The sequence below is a fragment of the Orcinus orca genome, chromosome 13, assembly GCF_937001465.1.
Source record: "Orcinus orca chromosome 13, mOrcOrc1.1, whole genome shotgun sequence".
NCBI lineage: Eukaryota > Metazoa > Chordata > Mammalia > Artiodactyla > Delphinidae > Orcinus > Orcinus orca.
In genome coordinates, this window is record NC_064571.1 from 65,395,423 (window position 1) to 65,419,457 (window position 24,035).

The following is a 24,035-nucleotide window of genomic DNA, read 5'->3' on the forward strand; positions in this document are numbered from 1 at the left end:
CTACTATTTTGGAAATACCAACACAAGCTAGTCCCCTTACCTCTCTGAGCCTCAAGTTTCACTTAAGTAAATGGGAGACAAGAATACCTACTTTTCCTTGTTATGAGGTTGTTTTGAAGGTCAGGTAAGGCCATACATGTGAATGTTCTCTATCAACTATTTTATAAAAATACACGGCCTTACTAAGATGCCTGCCCCAAAGCCACAGAGCCGTCAGACCATTTTCTCAACTCCATCAAAGCTGTCCATTGCTGTCTTTGTTCAAAATATTGCTGTCTTTGTTCAAAATATTTAGAACTCCTCTCTCCGGATTTCAGAATTCTCTTCAGGGCTGAATACATGTTATTTTAAATGCCCTCAATGGTGGTATTCAGCCCACGAGAGGCTGAACTGAGCATCAGAAGCTTTCGGATTCATTGAGAATACATTAAATGGGTGAGCTGCAGAAAATCGAAGACTAGTTTTCATGTGCAGCTTGTTAACTGGTTCTGAAACACTTCCTTCAAAACCAGTTTCCAAACTGCACAACAGCAGTATCACTCGAGTAAATGCACAGTCTCAAAGAGAGATCTTGTTAAAACAATATCCAATTTCATATATAAATTCTTTTTTTTTTTGCAGTACGCAGGCCTCTCACTGTTGTGGCCTCTCCCGTTGCGGAGCACAGGCTCCGGACGCGCAGGCTCAGCGGCCATGGCTCACGGGCCCAGCCGCTCCGCGGCATGTGGGATCTTCCCGGACCAGGGCACGAACCCCTGTCCCCTGCATCGGCAGGCAGACTCTCAACCACTGCGCCACCAGGGAAGCCCTATAAATTCTTTTATATACAAAAGGAGAAAAAATGGAATGAGGATGAGGAATAAAAATACAGTATTTATCATCATTGTGGGGGAAGGTACAGGGCAGAGTTGGGGAATCCTTTTATTGTCTTTCAACAAAGGGTAATGTTGCTTTTTTCACTACAACTTTATGGGTCAGGTTCTGAAGAACTGTGTTGTTTTGCTTTTTAGCAAATCAGATGATTCCACTTCATTTTAGCAAATCTCAATTCCAAGGGGTAATGCAGACAAAGCCAAGAAACAACATCAGATCCTAGAAATACCAGCTTTGACTCTTCACACATTTTTGTAACGTACAGAGCCTAAACCAGCCATCAGTTCAAGTCACGGGCTCTTAAAACCACTTCCAACGTGCTCAGAACTGTCATCTTCAAATGTAATGATCACAAAATCTTGCCACTTTGTCAACATCAGAAGTGACACAACATGCATCCACTCTGAACTGCCCCATGATTATTTACAATGTCTACTCCTCTGAAAAAACAGGAGTCTAGTTAATAGGTATATTATTTCAGTGAGCCTTAGAGGTATAAAATATGGAAATTTGATATTCCATGTCATGATAAAGGCATTTTCACTGCCTTTATCATAAATAAAATGAAAAACATCTGAGCAGACTGAAGAAACACAAACTTGCTTGTCTATTAAACAGGTCAGGGTAAGTGAACACCTGAAGCTGACAGCCTCTTTGGTGCCCAGAAGACATCGGCCTGGGTAAAGACTCGATATTAGGCAGTAGGAAGGGTAATGTCTGGGTCATCACCCATTCTCTTAAGTACTCTACTTCAGTTCTAAGAATCTATGTTTTGATTATCCTAATGTCTCAGTCCTACATTCTCAATCCAAGTAAAACCAGCGGTTCTTACCGCCACTGGCAGAAGCCCAGTGACATGGAGACATGTTCTCTTTCATGTGCAGTGTGTTTCCCCTTTGGGTCTTATCCCTGTCTTTATTGATCTTTTCAACTCCAAGGAAGAGGGCCCCTGCACAAAGTCCATCTGGCAGAGGCAGTTGGAAAGACCAATCGACACTGCAGAGGTCCAAGACCTATCACTGCGATGCGTGTGACACCTTCTGCTGTTGATACAGGTAAGGTTTGGCAAGGATGGCCATTTTACAGTTGCTGGGGACAACCAGACTCCCTAACAGTCAAATATTTCTTAGATTATGCCAAAGGGCTATTTGAGTAGGATACTGAAGTAAACCCCAGATGGCATAGGAAGTGCCTGGTGTCTATGACTTATTCCACCTGAAGGAGGCCAAACTTCAGTAAATGCAATCAGCACACCCCCACAGGGGTCTCTGCTCCTGGAGAAGGCAGAAGCCTGGTGGCTCTGGCCCTGCCTTCCCTCATCACTGTCCAGCAGCCCCTCTGCAAGAAGGCCAAGTTCACCCGGAGGGCTCTGACCCCAAGAGCACGTGGCCTGGGGAAATGGGGAAGAGAAGAGAGCCACATACACACCTGTACCCACTGTTGACCCAGCCTGGATGACTCAGTTCTCCTTCCCACATAAGGGATAACACAGATACAAGAGGCCAACAAGAGCCTTTGGGAAAATGTTTTATAGTTATTCTTTATTTAGACTTCTCATCTATTTATGTAGTTTATGGACTCAATTTAGGGAATTAACCAGAGTGAAAGTGTTACAACCATGCTGGCATTATCCCCCCATCAGGATAAAATTGGTACTTCATCACAGCTTCAGGCCTCACCCCAGAAATGCTCATCATCAGGGCAGAGAAGAGTCTGAGGAAATCAAAGAAGAGGTTTCTAAGCAGAACTTCATGTCCTTGATCCCTTAATTGAGCACTAAATTCCTTTTCCATCACTGAGAAGAGATTTGCAAAGTCTGCAGCCCATATCTACAGCTACATCTCTACTTATCCATCTCTGTCTTTTCTGCCGTGCGGAACTGACAGGCATCTGTTTCTCTACTTTCTCATTGGCTTCTGTGTGGTAGAAACCAGGAAATATTTTTCTTCAAAGTCCTGTGACTTTTTTAAAAAGTACTTTCAGCCATGTAGTTCAGTTACTTTTCCACTTCAGTGAGTTCACACTTTCCTGTTAATTTCTCCATGACGCTTATTTTTTTTAAAGTTTTTTTAAACAAAAGCAAAGTGCATCTGCTTGGCCCTTCAGAATTGTGTGTGTGTGTAAGTTCGTTCCAGTGTTAAGGTTTAGAGCTTGAGGATGTTATTGAATTTGTCTGCCAAAAGAGACCAATCTCCAATTAAAGAATCTTTTTCTCCAGTGGCCCATTCTGTTTCTATTCTTCTTGTCCAAAAAGAACTGTTGGAACAACTTCTGGAACCTCTAAGAGGATCCCAAACTGTTCTCATGTCATTTTAACTCAATTTTTGTCCCGGGGCTTAAAATTTATATGACCAGTAATTAAAGGAAAGAAAGGTTTTTCCAACGATATCAGGATTTCACATCAAGAAGTGGTCCTTTTCTTCCTAATCCACATAAAGCTTGTTTTCTTCTATAGAATATATATTAGAGAATTTAATCTTAGAGTGTTTCTTATGGTTTTGTAAATTAAACTGTATTTTTTAATTGAAGTACAGTTGCTGTATAATATTACATGTTACAGATATACAATATAATGGTACACAAGTTTTCAAGTTTATACTCCATTTATAGTTATTGTAAAATATTGTCTATGTTTGCCATGTTGTACAGTATATCCTTATAGATTATTTTATACCTTATAGTTTGTACATCTTGTACCCATGGGTTTTTTTTAATCATTATGGGGATTTTATGGTTGCCAACTATGAAAGTGGGTTTGTATGTTATTTGATTATCTTTATCCGTGCTAGAGTGCTGTACTAAAAATACCCTCTCTCTTCTGTTTACATCTACTTCAGGTTTTCTAGTATTTCTATCCTTATTTAACTCAGGTATTTATACATGGAATTTGCTGCTCTTTTGGCACTTGCAATCGGAAAATCTTGAGGCACTTGAATTTTTGTCTCATCTTGTAACTCCTGTCTAATTAAGGGGCATGTTTCCACAATGAACAAAAAGCATATGATTTCACAAGGCAGCAATGGCACACCGAACATGGAAGCTGGACTCTGAACCCTACCTCTCACACAAGGTCTTTTCATACCATCTGACATCATTAGGTCACTGTAAACATTTATTTCCAGTAATTGGGCAATAAATAAAACATGTTTGAAATCAACCAAACAATCAGATGCCAAATAAATCTCAAATTTAGTCACTGTTAACAGAACCAGTTTAAAATAAAGGGCACCCTTGCACAATGGAAAAAGTGTACACATTCGATGACCCTGTGGTGCAAAAATAGATTTGAGGGGTATTTTTCTGAAATTTGGCCTCTCCCTAGAGATGAAAACTTGACTGGAAATGTTGAAGTTTTAAGCACATGAAAACATGAGATTATACTGAAAGTAGTTGGTAATTATAACCCCTAGAAATGTACTTCTAATTTGCTCTATACATTGAGCAAAATCTCAGAAATGTTTTCAAATATATATGGCATACCACTGTTTACTGCAGATAGCACAGATACTTATCTCTGCCAAAATTATGACTTTTCAGCTACTTCAAACTTGATTTACATTCAAGAAACCAATTCCTCTTAGCCACCCTGTACGTTCTATTAGATTAATTTCTATTCTTCTAATACTTTAAAGTGAATTTAGTGATGCCTGTACCCAGCCTGATTCACACAGAAATCAACAGTTTATATAATCTTAAGAACAAGAAATTATTTTTAGGACTCTGAAAGATGAAACATCACTTTCTACAATAGGAAAGGTATTTCCCCCTTTATCTTGACACTTTCCATCAAGGTGAAAAACACTTTAGATATTTCCAATCCCATTATTCCTCCTCGTTCCACTTTATAATCCAAGCCAAAACAATCTCTGTTCTTATTAATTTAACTATCATCACTAAGTCTAGTCACTGACCACTGAGTTTTCTCCATTAATCCTCTCTCACTTCATCTCTAAAACAGCACTGGACTCCATGATTGATATTTAAGAATACCTGATTCTTGACATCAATCAAAGATGGAACTGGTTAAAACAAAGGTGTAGCTACTCATCTTTACCTCACAATCCTCCCCTCCAAGGGTCAGTTAATCAATCAGAGAGCACATTTATCTGATTTCTGAAGCCAGGGAGTTCAGAATACTCCAACTCAGCACCATCTTTTTCTTCACAACAGCCCATAATCAAATCCTGATGCTGGATTCTTCACAAAAGCCTCTGCATTAATCTCTTCATCTTTAAATTTACTTCTTAGATTGGACCCTGATCATTTCACAGTTGGACTAAGGCCAACTTCTCTTCCCTGACCTCCTCACGTCTACCAGCCCCACGTCCACTCCCATCTCATTCAAAAGTTGAAACTTTTAAAATTTTCTAAAAGTTCATTAAATGTATTAAACTTAGAGCTTTTAAGTTCATCATAAAATTATTCTATTCATAAGTCTAGGAAATGTTCACATTTTCCTTCTTTTCCTCATAAGGAGTTTTCAAATATGCTGAGATAATTCAAAGAATAATACAGTGATCACTTGCTTTCCCACCTCTCAGAGTCAACAATTTTTACAATTTTGTTATATTTGTGTATAAAAGGCATTTGAAAGTAAATTACAGACATCATAGCATTCCTCACTCAAGAATAAGGACACTACCCTACATACCTCTAACACCATTATCACACCTAAGAAAATAATAGTTCCAAAATACCATCTAATATCCAGTCCGTATTTAAACTTCCTCAATTGTTCTTCAAATGTCTTTCAGAGCTGGGTTTTGATTTTTTTAAAACCAAGATATGATTAAGGCTCATATATTATATGTGCTATTGTCTCTCTTTAGTCTCTTTCTGAGGAAGTCAATCTTTATTTTTTAACGATATGATACCCTACATTATCATTCTTTCTGATGTGAGGGAGTATGATAGCAATAATACCCTACATTATCATTCTTTCTGATGTGAGGGAGTATGATAGTTTGGGCTTGTTTCTTCACCCTCAGTATTCCCTATGAGCTGGAGGTTAGGTGTAAAGGATGGATTAGATTCAGCTCACACATTTTTGGCAAGAACACCTTTAAGGTGTTGCTCTACACTTCATACTGCATCCCATCAGGAGGCATATGATATCAGCTGTCCCCCTTTTAATGATTCTGAGTTTGATCACCTGATCAATGGGGCATCATGCGATTTTTACCTTGATACCAAGTCTTTTACTTTGCCTTATGCCTCAGGTTTAAAAGGCTTCACATCTGTGCCAAAGCCTGCCAGGAACTCTAAACTAATTTACTTCTCTGGTCTCTTCTGACACTTCTTCCTTACCTGTTTCTTGCAGTGTTCTCTCTCTTCTGTTTAATTTCTCCCCCACTTCTCTGTGAGCTTAGTTTCCTAACCAATCATCCATTTTCTTCCACCATCCAAGCAGTTTCTGAAATTCTATTCTATGAAGCTCCCATGAATTTAAATACACTGATCACAGTTCATGTTGGCTTTTCGACCTCAAGTTTACTGCCTCATTTTTAGAATGTGCCACAGAAACAAGGGCTTTTTCTACTAAATTTGTTTTGTATATGACCTCTAATGGCAATACATAAACAGAGGTGCTTACTGATGACTACGACATGAAGGTCTCAGGAGTTGTAATCTGCATCTAATAAGAGTTTTCTCACTGAGCAAAGCACTAGTGAGTATTTATGCAGTCGTTTCTGCCATTTATTTAAAATCCACCCGTACCTCCCTCTGTAACTACGTTTGCACACCAACCACAGCAAGAAGGCACAAATATTTCCAAACACCTTTGTAGGATACATCTTATATACTATTGACTATTTGCCAGTAATTTTTTTTTTAATGCTTGGATCATCCTAATTGCACAAATTGGACAATCATGGGCATTCAGCAATATTTCTCACCAACAGGAAAAGCAAATATCTTCTGAGAAGGTTTTCGCAAAACAGGTCTTATTTTGAAGCTGTGTATTAGTTACTACACATGCAAAATGAATTAAGAATTGAGATCACTGTCTGGATCATTCAGACCAAAAGTCAGAGAAGTATCCAGATAAGGCAAAAAAGTGTTCCACCGAGTATGGATTATTTGGGTAACTCCACCAACTATCCAATGCATGTGGATTGTATAGTCCAGCTTAGGCCTAAAAGTAAATAATCTGTTTATATTCTTTCTAGTTAGCAATCATCTGCCTACGATTATATGTACAAGAATAACAAGTCTGTTGACATCTCATTTTCTTGCTTTTTACCATCTGTGTTCCAACTTGGAAACTAGGGAGAAGGATACTGGGCACAGAATTTTAAAAGGACCTGCTTTTTTCCTTTCTCATGACCAACCTAAGCTGAAATGACTAAACAATGCAAATGGCACCAAATTCCTCCTCCTTCTCCCAGGCTTGTCTGGGGCAAACTGTGCAGCATACGAGGTTTACTTCAGCCCCACTGCCCCTATAAAAACTTGCCCTTAACACAGTAATCCAGTCTTTACTTCTAAGCTAAATGTAAACTGATGATATTCCTTCTCCAAAAAGCATGTGTTTAAACCTGGTCTTCAACTGAGGAAGGAAAAGGTCCCTCTTAAGTAGGCATTTCAGGCTCCGCAGGCAGACCAAGGTTGTGTGGGGCATCAAGCCTTCCCTGTCTTACTGAAGTTACGTGACATAAGCAATCACCTGCTCTCTTTTTATGTTTGACTCTATCAATAGGTAAGTGTCTTCTAAGCTAGTAGTTGCGTAGTTCTGTAACATTTGCAGAGCATGTCACATTACCTTGTCTAATCTTGACAAAGCCCCATATTCTTGTCTCCACTTGACAAATAAGGAAGCTGGTTCCCTGCCACCAAGTGCTGAGCCCATGGCTCTAACCAAGGTCTTATAACTCTACATGGCTGTTCTTTCCATTCTGGTCTACAAACCAATTTTACCTCCTCCCCTAGAAGAAAGGGGATGACCCAACCATGGACTTGCCCAGCACCTCAAAGTGTTCTCCAGGTTTCAAAAGCAAGAACGATTTATTCTACTACCAACAGATATTTCACTCATACACAAACACACGCACAATTTTTTGAATATTCAGGTAACAGCAGGAATAATAAATAGATCTCGCCTATTCTTCTCACAGGGGGTTCAAATCATAATCAGGTGACAGGAGAAGAACCATAGGACAAAGCTATGTCATTATCACATAATTCCAAAGCAGGAAGCACCAAGTAACTGGGGTAGAGGAACCAGTAATTTTATGTTGCTTTTACTATGCACATTCAATGATGAGTTTTAAAGAGAAGTCAGCCTCTCTCTCACTTTACGATATATAGACCTAAAGTTACACATAAATCCAATGATATTTAAAATGCACTTCAAACAACTCATGCATTGCCATTCTAGTTATAAATTTGTATAAGAAAATAAAAGATGACAAATTATGGCAAACTTTTTCTGAAAAGGGCTTTGCAGACCATATTTTAGGCATTTCAGATCATATGACCTCACTGAAAGTATACCATCCTTCTGTCCATAGCATGAAAGCAGACATAGACAGTATGTAAATGATGGGTGTGGCTGTGTCCAATAAAGTTTTATTTACAGTAACAGGCCCACAGGTCAGTTTGCCAACCCCTTCTACAAAAAACTTATTTCTACCAAGTCTGTCTTTCCTACTACAATGAGACTATACCTAGAACACATCACTAAAATGGGCTGGGCAGTGTTGCTCACCTGCGACCCAATAGTCTCCTGGAAGCACCGGCCAAGCTGCGTCTTAGCAGCCACTGGATACACGTGAGGAATGACTTGCTGGTGGGAGTATGAGGAATGGACCGTCTGAGTCTTCTGGACAGGAAGCCCTTGGTAAGAGACTTGGGACTGGCCTGGTTGAGCTTCTTTTACCTTCTGGCCTGTTGGGCCATCAACTCTTGAAACCTGATGTATCTGGACTGAGGCCTCAGGAGGGTGCTTCACATGGATATTGACTATGTTAGGAGGAAATTTCACTAAAACAGATTGGGAAGAAAACTTATCAGTCATAAATAATTGATACGCACATCAGGACGAAAGCAAATGTTCATGCTAGTCAGCATGAAACTAAGTTTTATATACACACATATACTTAAGTACATATATATTATACCTGGGATAAATGATACATTTTTAGTGTGTATCTATTTTTGCTGCACAGCCATTAAAAAACTCTTGAGAGTAAAAGGGGACACTCAAAAATTAAACCTGAATTTATATACTTTAAAGAATAAAACTGCTTTTACAAAGAGAAATTTAAACTTCTCACAGTAACAGATCCATGAGACAAAAATTTTTTTCAGAGGAGTCATAAAACTACGAAATTTGTGCTACTTGTGGTCATACATTCTACCAAACAAGAGTAATAAAGACTCAAGAGTTTGATTATTTTTGAATTTCTCACAAAGTTTCCATTGTAGAGACTGTAGGATTTACAACACAATTTCACAAAGCATAGTTCTCTTACCCTTAAACCTGGTGTGTACGTACTTTCGTGCTTCCTGTGATACACACAAAATACCAAAGTGTGATATTTTACATCTCTATTTTCTTCCTCTGCAGCTTTCACACAGAATTTCATCTTCCGATGCTAAGATTCAGGTTTTAAAGAATACGAGCCAGTAACACTTCTCTGACTCCTTTTTTAAAAGTTGTGCATGTGTAAGAGGTGCCAGGTTGAAAAGAATGAATTAGTCATAGAATTTCTGAGCTCCAAGTGACCTAGTTTACCTTCCTCTACAGATGAATAAACTGAAGCCCAGGGAGGTGAGGTTACAGATTGTTTAGAACTAAAACCAAGAGCTCTTCGACTACAAAATAGACTTGGTGTTCATCAGCAGGTATTGTGTGATCTTCTAGTTTATTAATCCCATAAGGGCCAGAACACCATCTTGTTCATCTTTCCATTTCCCAGGACCTACCAGAACAGTGCCATGTATGTTTATCAGCTCTTGGTCCTGCATCACCAGAGAAAGATGGGCTCCATTTTCTTATTTCCTAGATACCATTCCCTACAGCCTAGAAAGCACTGGCACCATATACCTGGGCCCATATTCTGTTCCAATACCAGCCCTGCAGACACTTGGCTTCTGTATGGGTTTGGCATGTTAACAGAGCTCTGATGAACGGGCAAAATCAAAATAATCAGCTTACCTTTGACTCCTTGCTGGCTCGTCATGGTCAGAGGCAAAGTATGTGTTGAGTGGACGACATGTGTTCCCAACGCCTTGCCTGACTGCTGGGAATGCTGATAAAGTTTCGGCACGCCAGCACCATGGACCGGAATCTGACAAAGCTTCCCTGTGAAATTTGGAGGGCACTGGCATTTGTCCCTTGAACTGCATTGGCCTCCATTCATACATGGAAGATGGCAAATTACTGTAAAGGAAAAGAGAAAATGTGGAGAGTGGTTAGTTTCTCAAATGCCAAGTAACAATCAACCAACAAAACTCCCCCAAAGCACAGCCATCATATTCCCAATGACTTTAGAAATGGTAAACAAAGGAGTATACACTATGACAAAAATACTTCCTTTTTTTTCTATCTTTTTCTTTCCACCTTAAGTAAGTCATTTAGCTCTCCAATTGCTTGTGGTTGTTCACCCACAATGGTGGCAAGAATTCATGGGAAAAAATATACATGTATATTTATACATATAATATATATATTACATATATTTATACATATAAAGCTACTTTATATATATAAAGTAGCCACTCAGGATATCTCTTGCATTCTATAATTACTGTGTTTTCCTATTTAATTACTAGTTTATTTACTGTCTCCCTAGATTATAAACTCTTTGGGGGAAATATGCCCAGTTTAATGACCTTTGTATCCTCAGCACCTAGAATAATGCCTGGCACACAGTGGACATTAAATATTTCCTCAAAGAATAAACAAATGAGAGTGCTAAAAATAATATCTGTTGAGAATTTTCTCTACGTAAGACACTGAAATAAGTGCTACCCAGAATAAGGGAGTAGAATAGTTTGAATCCTGCTTTACAGGAATTTGCAATCTCATTGGGATAACAAGACCACAGCGAAACCTAGAAGTAGCAGTGATTAATAGTTGGAAAGTTATTTAGAATACCAAAAGATAAAAGGACATGTTTGGGTGAAGAATTTTAAAAGGAGTTTTAAATCCTGGCTAAATTCAACTTCAGGCCAACCTATTTATCACGAATGAATTCTTCCTATCAGCCCTTGAACTGATCGGATTTCCAGCAGCTTAAAAAATAGCCCCTCAACTCCATTTTCTTCCAGCTTCTACTCTGCTTCAATCCTCTCCTCCATGACCAAACTTTCCAAAAGAATTGTCTGCTCACTTCTCCACTCACTACCAGCCAGCCAGGGTCACGTTGTGTTTCCCTTTCCCCACACCTCTCCTATGCTGAAACTCCTCTTACTCAGGTCACTAATGGTCTCCATGTTGCTAAATCCAATGGATGGATTTCAGTCTTCCCTTGGCGTCTGTGACATCTCAACCCATCTAGTTTGCTCTTTCCTCTTTGTTCACTGTATCTTAATATTCTTTGCAGACTCCACTCTTTCCTTACCCTTGAAACACTGATGTGCTTCAAGATTTGGTCTTAAAATCTTCTGCTTTACTAACTCCATACATTCTGATTTCAGCCTATCATATGATGATGTCACCCAAAACTACATTTCTTAGCCAAAGCTTTCTGCTGTGCTCCACACTGTCTACTACTGTTTATTTCCTGTAGATCTTCTACAGGTACCTCAAACTTACAATGTCCTAAATGGAACTTGATCATCTTCCCCTAACATCTCCATTCACTGAGAGACCCTTAACAGGAACCTGAGGGCTGCTCTAACCTTTCACCCACCCAAACATCCATCTCCAGGTCCTGCCTTCTAAACATTCATCAAATATTCCCACATCTTTCTCATCATAGAGATCCTGTTCTCTCTGAAACATCATTCCCTACAATCTAGCTGCACTGACCTGGATTCAGTTCCTCAGTGGACAGGGCCTCTCACCCCTCTTTAAGCTTTATATACCCTGTGTCCTTGGCCTGGAACACTCTTTCCATTTGTCCCCCCTCACCTACCTAACTCCTACTCACCCTTTGGATACTGCTTAAACCTCAGTTCCCTGGAAGCACTTCCAATTGCCCCTCACCTAGGTTTGGTGCTTCTCCTCTGTGCTTCCGTGGGCTCTCATTCACTGCTCCTCATGTTGCTTGGCTTACTGCATTACAATCACCTGACTACTTTTCTGTACACCTCATTCAACTAGAGTGCTGTGAGGTCAGGGACTTTAACGTTTTACTTCTAGCATGGTAGCTCAGCTTTTAGAAAAAAGGCTGCAGCTCAAAAAAAAAAAAAAACTAGATGAAAGAATGAACACATTTATGGCTACCACTTTGTCAAATACCATTCTACATACTACAGAAGAAAGTAAAAGCTAACTGGAACTACTAGGTAATATATAATAACTAAAAATACAAATAAGTAACACTGGAAAATGTAAATTCTGTGGAACTCCAGAGAAAAGTCATTTCTGGGAAGTCAAAATAGATTTTACAGGAGAGCTCATTTGAGATAAGCCTTTGAAGCTAGGTAGGCTTCAGAAAAACAGAAAGGATTATATCCTAGGAGGATAGTGTGTAAGAAAGGGGGAGGTAGGCATATTTGGGAGATAATCAGGAAGTCTACCTTGCTGAAACCCCAGATTCCTGAGAGGAGGGCTCAGGTGATAAACTGGGAGATGTAGGCTTAAGTCAGACAATGGATAAAGGCCTGATAAAAAGTTTGGATTTTATTCTGTAATTAGCAAGTTATTCTGTAGACCCCAAGGAGAGAATTTTCCAGGAAGATTACTCTTGTGATAGCATGTGGCATTAGCTGGAAAGGAGAGTGACCTAGGTGGAGAAGTCAGATAGGAGACTATTAAAATAACTGAAAGACAAGTTGAAAAATCCATGGATTAGGATGATGGCAACAAGAATTAAAAGAAACATGAAGTGGGCTTCCCTGGTGGTGCAGTGGTTGAGAGTCTGCCTGCCGATGCAGGGGACACGGGTTCGTGCCCCGGTCCGGGAAGATCCCACATGCCGCAGAGCGGCTGCGCCCGTGAACCATGGCTGCTGAGCCTGTGCTCCGCAACGCGAGAGGCCACAACAGTGAGAGGCCCGTGTACCGCAAAAAAAAAAAAAGAAAAAGAAACAGGAAGTAATATTATGATAGATGGGCAATCAGTACAACATGGAGATATGCACAGGAAATAAGCAGCAAGCCAAAGAAGAGGGAAGACAGTGAAGGAGACAGGAAAGAGCTGGAAAAAATGACCAAGGTAACCACCTAGAGCTATGTCCAGGATCTCACTATGTGGCAGATGAAGTCAAAACTGCCCACGCTCGATAAGGTCTGGAATATTTTTCCACCAGTGTCTGATCCACACTGAGGTGCAGAGTAAGAAGAAGAGTCAAAGCTGACTCTGGGGTTGAGTCAAAGACTTTGTAACTCCCAGTTCAATTCTGAATTGAATTTCTAAATGACAGGTTGGCTACGCTGGATGGGTTCAGTGTGTAATAGGCAAGGACACAGGGAGCCTGGCCGAGATTTCACAATACTACAAATAATTTATAACTGGAATACAAGCACTCCTCACTTTGTATGGTTCCAATATGCATGAATTTCAGTTAATGCAGTTTAGCTAAATAACTTCAGTCCCCCAACAACACGGTTTGAACTTCATTTGCAACAATATTAACTAGGTAACTGCATAAAGTACAAACTTCACTGCTAGCTCTTTGGTCCACAAACCACTACATAAATAACAGATGTGTACCATGATCAGTAATCAATCATGTCACTTCCTTCAGAGGCTGCTGGTGATTGATCCCAGCATATCTGTTATTCAGTTCATGCACAGACAGCAAAGCAGGTAGCTGTGTTGCCTCCTCACTTTACATTGATAAACTCGCATGACATTTTACAGAGGTGTATAGTCAAAAGGGCAAAGAAATGAAAAGTGGTGACGCTGGAAGTGAAATTGGAAAGTGGTTGTGATGTAGGATAAAGATGGTCCAAAGGAAATAACATTAAAGGAACTCACAGATATTCCACAACTTTGAAAGCATAATGGTAAGATATTGGAACCTGATTCAAACTTGCGAAGGAGTGTAACGGCTCACTAAGGCAAAGAAGAGATACTCCACATCATAAAGTATATGAGAAGAAAGCAAAAATGTTCTAACTACTCTTGTTAAGTTCTACTCGAAGAAAGAAAACACTTTAATTCTCAGTGTTTCTAACATTTTAAATTACAGGGCACTAGATAAATATCAGCTTTACTATTTTTTTTCCTTTCCCTATAAATACATCACCTACAGTAAAACAACTGTAATGTTTTGACAAAAAAAATTTTTAAGGTGACAGAACTAGTAATTTTCCCATTGATTATTAAGATTGTTTTGCACAGTTACAGCTTGCATGGTTATTTTTATGGTCCTGCATCACCATGCAAAGAGGACTACCTTTAATCTTTATTAAAATAACTTCATCTATGCTATCATCTTTTTTTTTTTACAAAAGAAACTGACTTTTATTTCTAATATCAATAGCAGATTTTGGAATCCAACGTGAATTTAATTAGATTTGTTTAAAACTATTTTTAAACCTCTGAGATAGCTTCCACACAAATATTTCAAGAACTGTACTAGTCTAAGTGGATACAGCAATAATCCCAGAAGAGAACTCCAATAACCCTGTTTCTCTCTGGTCATAAAGGAAACCGTTTCTGCTGACTTATTCCAACCAATAACAGGCCACTATTTATAACCATTTATGAATGAGAAATAAAATACCTATCCTCCTGTTCCAGCATTTTCACAAAATCTAACTTATAATTTAAAGTTCTTTGCCCCAGCTCACTCACTGTACATTGAGTTCTTTGTGGCAGGTGCTATTTTTAAAGTTAAATAGTCTTTTATGTCAAAGAAAACAAATTTAAAATCAACCTACAAAAGTTAAGGATTTAACTATGAATAGTTTCTTTCTGTTTCAAGAGTTCATGCCACTCTCAAAACATCACCTGGTGATATATAGTCTGTGCAGCCAGCATTCTATAAAACTTTCTCAACATATGAAGAGGAAAAAGAATAAGTTATCTTTAAGGCTGGCTTGTGGAATGCTGGTTGTAAGTCTAGCTATGGCACATATATTTTAGAACATATAACTGGAAGGTGTAATGTAGAATGCTGGCTGAGAAATTCCATAACCTTGTCAGCTTGACATTTTGCTGGCCATCACCATAATTCACTACATTGCATCATGCGGTCACCTGGGACCTACAGCAAATAACAAGAGGTATATGGGCCTTCAGCCTGTTATTCCAGAAAGTGGAATATCGTGACAACCACTCCAAGTATCTCATGGTACAACTATAAAAGGTCACAATGAGCAAAAGGATCCAGGCTGGAAGAAAAAGTTGGAGGCTTTAAATATGCCCAGCATTTCAGTGCATTCCACCATTCACACTGGTCTGTAAAACAACTTGCAGGACTCAAGAAACTGGGCTGACAGGATAATATTCACAGTCTATGCCACAAATTGGAACTTAGTTTTAAATGAATAGGTACTGACTTGGATACAAATATGGGAAAACTGAATTTTCTGCAGATTTGAGTTATAAAAAGCTAGACTCTCATTCTTCCCTGTTATCTTAGCTGACTATAAAAATATTTCAGCTGCTTGTCCCCAAAAGGCGCTCTAAGAATGTACTTGACTTCCCTACAGCAACACCCGGGCCCCTCCACCCACCCCCTCGCTTTGTGTGCCAGCAGACAGACTGTTTCAAGTTATTGTGGCTAAGGCAGAACAGGGAAAACAAACCTCCATCTGAAGGAAAACTTACATCTGTCATTTCACAGAACAGACATACACATGATTTTGATTTGTATAGCTACTTCAACTTTCCCACTTGTCTCTGATTAGGAGAATAATGTTCCCTTAAAGGCTTTCAACATTTTGTTTGATGTCCCTTGCAGGGTGAAAAGAAAGCAATAACATTTTTAGAAAGTACAAGGTACCATTTTATTTCTCCCTCAATATACCTACATCGCCCTCTTTTAAAGGGTACCCATAGATTCTATTCAGCCAGAAAGTAGGTTAAAAATGTAGCTATCTAAAGCTTTCAGATAACAACTATGTCAGATAATAATTAAATGCCACAGCAAACCACTGCTCATTTTAAGAACCTAACCCACTTTTTAAAAACCTGCATTTTTGCCTTTTAATTCAGTATGCATCATCCTGCCACACCAAAAAATAAAATAAAATAAATAAAGCAACTGAAGCTGAAAGCCAAGATGGAAGTCACGTTCCTTTGGAGCAACGATAGAGGAACTGAGGAGGCCTCGTCTTACACAGAAGCCAAGAAAGGAAGTACAGAGATTAGTAGGCATTTACGAAAATCTAAGTTTGAGTATTTTTATTGAACGCAGAGATTTATCATTGCTGTGCTCCAAAACTGCTTACAGCCAATTCTAACGTATACTGAGTCCCAGGCTGAACCAAGAAAACATTCAAGTAACACGCTGTCTGGAACAACCTGTCCAAGGAGGTGACATTTCACCTAAACCTAAAGGGAGAAGAATCCCATGATGTGCAAGTTGGCAGAACAATGTTAGCAGAAGAAGAAATAATAGGAGCTAAGACCTTGAGGTGAGACATGGCTTAGAAAGGTCCAGAAACTGACAGGAGGCTGATGCGGTGGGAATGTCAGAAGAGGAGAGCAAGTGAGAAAAGCTAGGTGGAGAGACAAAGCAGGGCCAGATTCCTGTTTCCTTCCACAAGGATATAGGGCTGCCTAGAATACAGTAAACAGGAAAAATGTAAGTAAGTTAATACTTGGGACCAGGACAGATTATGAATCACAGGAGACAGAACCAGGGGAAGAGAAAGAACAAGGATAAGTAAGGGTAAGTAGAATCATCTATTGTATACACAAGAAATGTGCACTGTAAACTTGGCTTTGAGTTTCTGGACCTTAGCCAGATTGAAGTTAAATTCTGGAAGGTTTAATTTAAGACACAAATAGATAATGATTCTACAGATAGGAGGACTTTTAAAAAATTCTTTATACTGATTACATATGGGCATGATAATCGTAGTGGGTGGAATGGTGGTCTCCCAAAAGATACACCCATGTCCTGTGAATGTCCAGAATCTGAATATTACTTCATGTGGTAGATGGGTGAACACCACCTTACAATGCAAAACAAATGTGATTAGAAATCCTGAGAGGAGGCACTTGTCCTGGATTATCCAGGTGACCTCTCATTTCAGTGACAAGGTCCTTTTAAGAGCGAGGGCCAGGGAGCTTTGACCGAAGAGGAAGAGACAATATGACTGAGGAAGAGATCGGAATGACGCAGCTAGAAGTCAAGGAGCACCAACAGCCATGAGAAGCGGGAAGAGGCAAGGAACAGACCCTCCTCTAGAGCCTCCAGAGGGAGCGTGGCCTTGCCTACACCTTGATTTTGACCTTCTGGTCTCCAGAACTGTGAGAGAATACATCTCTATTGTTTTAAGCCAAAAAAAAAAAAAAAAAAGAAGAAGAAGAAAAAGGTACAATAATACAATATGTGTAACATTATGAGACTAATGTTCTTCATAGTACATGTAAAAGGAAAAAACAGAGCCTAAAGAAATCTTGGAGCAAAGAGAAAATGCTTCCACAAAAGCTAAAAATGCGCCCACCATACTGTTTGCTGCCATACACAATCTCTTTGTTTTACCTGCTCTGGAAATTAAGATGACCATTTTCATCCCATCCCCATCTATCAAATGCTCAATTCTGGACTAGAATTAAAGGAAATTCACATTTCAACAAATGCAATATCTCAACCTTAATACAAACAAAAATCCCACAAATCTAATTTTTAATGCTGGTGCACATTAGCGAATGCTTGGATAGCATGTTCTGTTTATAATCCAGGAGATAGGAAGCCCTACCACCCACACATGCATCAGAGCTTCCTATATGGGATAAGACCATTCATCATCTCAACTTTGTTTATGGCTTTCTGCTCACTGATCATCAACCTCACCATAGCTGTGGGCTATCTAATTTGATCCAGTTTTATATTTTTCATAACATACGGAGCTTCCTATATCAAGCAAATCACAAAATTCCACTTTATATCCTCCATCCACAGAGGCTTGCTCTCAGTAACTCGCAAACCCTGGGCTCTTTTACCCTTAGGAATAACACAGCAACATCTGCAGGCTACAGAGTAAACACACCAGTCCCACACATCTTGGGATAGGGGCAAATCATTTCATTTTGTGGATTACTGTGCCCTCCTCTGCAAAAGGGGGTGGTCCAATGACATAATCCACAGGTTTCTACAATTAAAGTTCTATTCCTACAATTAAAGTTCTCAAAACGCTAACCAAGTTAGTAGAGTGAAATTCAGATTTCCTCATCTCATCTAATGAAACTGGCATGATATAAAATTTTTAAAAGGGACAAATACATATCCAGCCACTTGCAATTTATGTAGAAGGGAAAGGGTTTATCTGTTACATGGTGTGCTTTGTTTTTATTTTAATGTATAATCAGATACTGATTCAAACATAAGTTGCCTACTTCGTAACAAAGCAGTTAATAAAATGCCCAGAGGTTTATGCAAAGCTGACTTCACTTGGGAGAATTATGTAAACATAATTGGGGAAATGATAGTGCTGTACACTAATGGACAGGGAGATAGGTTTCACAAAAATGATGACATGCTTCATCCTTAAAGACCATACCTTTTACAGTGGTATCACTGCAACTATCTTCAGGGACACGAAGTCATTTTAGCTACTGTAGCAGGGCATTTTCTTTAATGTCATTGCAAAATGCTTTCTCAAGAACCAAGTAATACCACTTAAGCTGTACACAATATTAACAATGAGTTTTAAAATGTACTGCACAGGAGGGAGGAACACTCCCAAACCCATTCTATGAGGCCACCATCACACTGATACAGAACCAGACAAAGATGCTACGAAAAAAGAAAACTACAGGCCAATATCACTGATGAGCATAGATGCAAAAATCCTCAACAAAATACTAGCAAAGAGAATCCAACAGCACATTCAAAGGATCACAGGCAGGGTTGGAGGGAGGGAGACACAAGAGTGAAGAGATATGGGGATATATGTATATGTATAGTTGATGCACTTTATATAAAGCTGCAACTAACAAACCACTGTAAAGCAATTATACTCCAATAAAGATGTCAAAAAAAAAAAAAGGATCATATACCCTGATCAAGTGGGGTTTATCCCAGGAATGCAAGGATTCTTCAATATATGCAAATCAATCAATGTGATACACCATATTAACAAATTTAAGGAGAAAAACCATATGATCACCTAAATAGATGCAGAAAAAGTTTCTGACAAAATTCAACACCCATTTACGATAAAACCCCTTCAGAAAGTAGGCACAGAGGGAACTTACCTCAACATAATAAAGGCCATATATGCCAAACCCACAACCAACATCGTTCTCAATGGTGAAAAACTGAAAGCATTTCCTCTGAGATCAGGAACAAGACAAGGTTGCCCACTCTCACCACTATTATTCAACATACATTTGGAAGTTTTAGCCACAGCAATCAGAGAAAAAAAGAAATAAAAGGAATCCAAATCAGAAAAGAAGAAATAGAGCTGTCACTGTTTGCAGATGACATGATACTGTACATAGAGAATCCTAAAGATGCTACCAGAAAACTCCTAGAGAAAATCAACGAATTTGGTAAAGTAGCAGGATACAAAATTAATGCACAGAAATCTCTTGCATTCCTATACACTAACGATGAAAAATCTGAAAGAGAAATTAAGGAAACACTCCCATTTACCACTGCAACAAAAATAATAAAATACCTAGAAATAAACCTTCCTAGGGAGACAAAAGACCTGTATACAGAAAACTATAAGACACTGATGAAAGAAATTAAAGATGATACAAACAGATGGAGGGATATACCATGTTCTTGGATTGGAAGAATCAACATTGTGAAAATGACTCTACTACCCAAAGCAATCTACAGATTCAATGCAATCCCTATCAAACTACGACTGGCATTTTTCACAGAACTAGAACAAAAAATTTCACAATTTATATGGAAACACAAAAGACCCCGAATAGCCAAAGCAATCTTGAGAAAGAAAAACGGAGCTGGAGGAATCAGGCTCCCTGACTTCAGACTATACTACAAAGCTACAGTAATCAAGACAGTATGGTACCGGCAAAAAAACAGAAATATAGATCAACGGAGCAGGATAGAAAGCCCAGAGACAAACCCACACACATATGGTCACCTTATCTTTGATAAAGCAGGTAAGAATTTACAGTGGAGAAAAGATGGCCTCCTCAATAAGTGGTGCTGGGAAAACTGGACAGCTACATGCAATAGAATGAAATTAGAACACTCCCTAACACCACACACAAAAATAAACTCAAAATGGATTAAAGACCTAAATGTAAGACCAGACACTATTAAACTCTTAGAGGAAAACATAGGCAGAACACTCCATGACATAAATCACAGCAAGATCCTTTTTGACCCACCTCCTAGAGAAACGGAAATAAAAACAAAAATAAACAAATGGGACCTAATGAAACTTAAAAGCTTTTGCACAGCAAAGGAAACCATAAGCAAGACAAAAAGACAACCCTCAGAATGCCAGAAAATATTTGCAAATGAAGCAACTGACAAAGGATTAATCTCCAAAATTTACAAGCAGCTCATGCAGCTCACTATCAAAGAAAGAAACAACCCAATCCAAAAATGGACAGAAGACCTAAATAGACATTTCTCCAAAGAAGATATACAGATTGCCAACAAACACATGAAAGAATGCTCAACATCATTAATCATTAGAGAAATGCAAATCGAAACTACAATGAGGTATCACCTCACACCAGTCAGAATGGCCATCATCAAAAAATCTACAAACAATAAATGCTGGAGAGGGTGTGGAGAAAATGGAACCCTCTTGCACTGTTGGTGGGAATGTAAATTGATACAGTCACTATGGAGAACAGTATGGAGGTTCCTTAAAAAACTACAAATAGAACTACCATATGACCCAGCAATCCCACTACTGGGCATATACCCTGAGAAAACCGTAATTCAAAAAGAGTCATGTACCACAATGTTCATTGCAACACTATTTACAATAGCAGGACATGGAAGCAGCCTAAGTGTCCATCGATGGATGAATGGATGAAGAAGATGTGACACAATCTTCTTTATATATATCTTCTTTATATATATGTATACAATATATGCAATGGAATATTACTCAGCCATAAAAAGAAATGAAATTGAGTTATTTGTAGTGAGGTGGTTGGACCTAGAGTCTGTCATACAGAGTGAAGTAAGTCAGAAAGAGAAAAACAAATACCATATGCTAACACATATATACGGAATCTAAAAATAAATAAATAAATAAAAGGTTCTGAAGAACTTAGGGGCAGGACAGGAATAAAGACGCATATGTAGAGAATGGACTTGAGGACACGGGGAGGGGGAAGGGTAAGCTGGGACAAAGTGAGAGTGGCCTGGACATAAATACACTACCAAATGTAAAATACATAGCTAGTGGGAAGTAGCCGCATAGCATGGGGACATCAGCTCGGTGCTTTGTGTCCACCTAAAAGGGTGGGATAGGGAGGGTGGGAGGGAGATGCAAGAGGGAGTAGATATGGGGATGTATGTATATGTACAGCTGATTCACTTTGGCATAAAGCAGAAACTAACGCACCACTGTAAAGCAATTATACTCCAATAAAGATGTTAAATCAAAAAATGTACTGCACCACTGTAATTTGCAAACTTGGTCTAGAGACCAAGTTCATACTCTCACCAAGTTCATTAATGATCTGCTTGTTATTTATTTATCCTGAACCTTCAGGATAGATTTACAGATTAATCTAAATTTAGAATTTTAAAATATTTGCCAAGTCAAAACCTTGACGTACATATCTAACTTGAGAACACAAAACTGCACTAAAATCTCCTATCTTGGTAGCCAGTACAAATTCTTGGAGTCCTTTCAAGTCAGGTCTAAATATGGCCTCCAATAAAGAAACTTTCCTCCAAAGAGAGGAAGATACTGAATAGGAAGAATCCTAGAAGGATTTGCAAATGGGGTGGGGGGCATCTAATATAATTTCTGTGTCATTTATCAATCTGCCTTGTATTATAATTATTTTCTTGTTTCTCTTCCTCCTACTAGATTTTGGATACGGTAGGAAAGAGTCCATGGTCTCATCTTTGTATCTCCCGCATTTCTCATACAACAGCATTTTGCAGACAAGAACTCAACATAAAAATGTTGCCATTAATTCCCTAAAAACTTGAGATGGAAAAACAATGCAGCATTTACCTCTTGTAACACACTCCTCATTTTTCTTCTGATGCTGTTTAACTTTAGCACACACAGATCTTCCTCAACTTACAAAGGGGTTACGTCCCAATAAACCCATCTTGAGATCGGCTGATGGGTTGAGAATATCAGAAGTCAAAAATGAATTTAATACACCTAACCTACCTAGCTTAGCTTTGCCTGCCTTAAACATGCGAAGAACACTTACAGTTGAGCAACATGGTTTAATACAAAGCCTATTTTATAATAAAGTGTTGACTATCTCATCCAATTGATTGATTACTATACTGAAAGTGAATAACAGAATGGTTGCTTGGGTACAGAGAAGGGTTGTGTGTATATTGGTTGTTTACCCTCGTGATGGTGTGGCTACTGGGAGCTGCATTGGCTGCCACTGATCAGCCTCATGAGAGAGATCCTACTGCCTATAACTAGCCCAGGAAAAAATTAAAATTCAAAATCTAAAGTACAGTTTCTACCAAAGTCACATAGCTTCCACACCACTGTAAAGTAAGTCAAACCACTGTAAATTTGGGACCATCTGTACTAAAACAGTAGTCTTCAAACTATCTTCCAGAACACACTGTAGTTTCCACAGAGGTGCTAAAAAGGACCTGCTAAATAACCTAATTCAATCACCTTATCCTACAGACAAAGAGTGAGTTACAGAGACTGTGTGTGCTTAGGATTCAGGGCCAGATTGTGACAGAAATGGGACGTGAGACCACATTTTCCTAAACCCCGGTGCAGCGCTCTTTTCCACATAGCTCTTATGATGGAAGGACCTAGAGGTGTCCCTCAAGTCTCACCACATAGTCTTGTCCCAAGTCTTCCTTCCTTCTTCCACAGAAACATTTTTCATAATTAGTCACCAGATGTGCTAATGGAACCCTAACTTAGATGGAGGTTTGGCCAGTTACAGATGAGGTACACTCATGAACTCCTTCAGGGATCGAAATATATGAGTAGAAACTACCAAGCCGCCTTTTTTTTTTTTTAAAGGAGGACACACAGACATGAGAGGAAGAGTAGGAGCAGGAGGAAATAAAAAGTGTAGGAGGAAACAAAAAAGGAATTGAACAACACTTGTTAGACGGCACAGACAGAGAACATTTCCATCACTGCAGAAACTGTTATTCTGCTCTGCTGGTCTATCACTGTCCCCATCAGTTCCAGTGAGGTGAGAAGTAAAGGCCAGAAGCTCAAAAAGTAGTGTTGGCTCATTCAGTGAACATTTATTCTATGTCTGCCATGGTCAAGCACTGTTCTAAGCCCTTAGCAAGCGTCAAGAAACAAAGCAAGAGAAAGCTTTTGACAAAATTCAACACCCATTTATGATAAAAACCCTCCAGAAAGTAGGCATAGAGGGAACTTACCTCAACATAATAAAGGCCATATATGCCAAACCCACAGCCAACATCGTCTTCAATGGTGAAAAACTGAAAGCATTTCCACTAAGATCAGGAACAAGACAAGGTTGCCCACTCTCACCACTATTATTCAACATACTTTTGGAAGTTTTAACCACAGCAATCAGAGAAGAAAAAGAAACAAAAGGAATCCAAATCAGAAAAGAAGAAGTAAAGCTGTCACTGTTTGCAGATGACATGATACTATACATAGAGAATCCTAAAGATGCTACCAGAAAACTCCTAGAGCTAACCAATGAATTTGGTAAAGTAGCAGGATACAAAATTAATGCACAGATCTCTTGCATTCCTATACACTAACGA

At 38.9% G+C, this 24,035-nt stretch overlaps 1 protein-coding gene across 17 annotated transcripts in view; it reads right to left on the minus strand.

Moving 5' to 3' along the window:
- The window catches only part of LTBP1 (latent transforming growth factor beta binding protein 1), a 423,263-nt gene that overhangs the window by 195,181 nt on the left and 204,047 nt on the right, over positions 1-24,035 (minus strand). For all 17 annotated transcript variants that reach the window (XM_033425264.2, XM_033425268.2, XM_033425269.2 and 14 more), the window contains 2 exons: positions 10,034-10,258; positions 8,582-8,856 (listed from right to left, as the gene is read on the minus strand). In XM_033425264.2, coding sequence (XP_033281155.2) covers positions 8,582-8,856; positions 10,034-10,258 — 500 coding nt within the window. The remainder of the gene's footprint in view (positions 1-8,581; positions 8,857-10,033; positions 10,259-24,035) is intronic.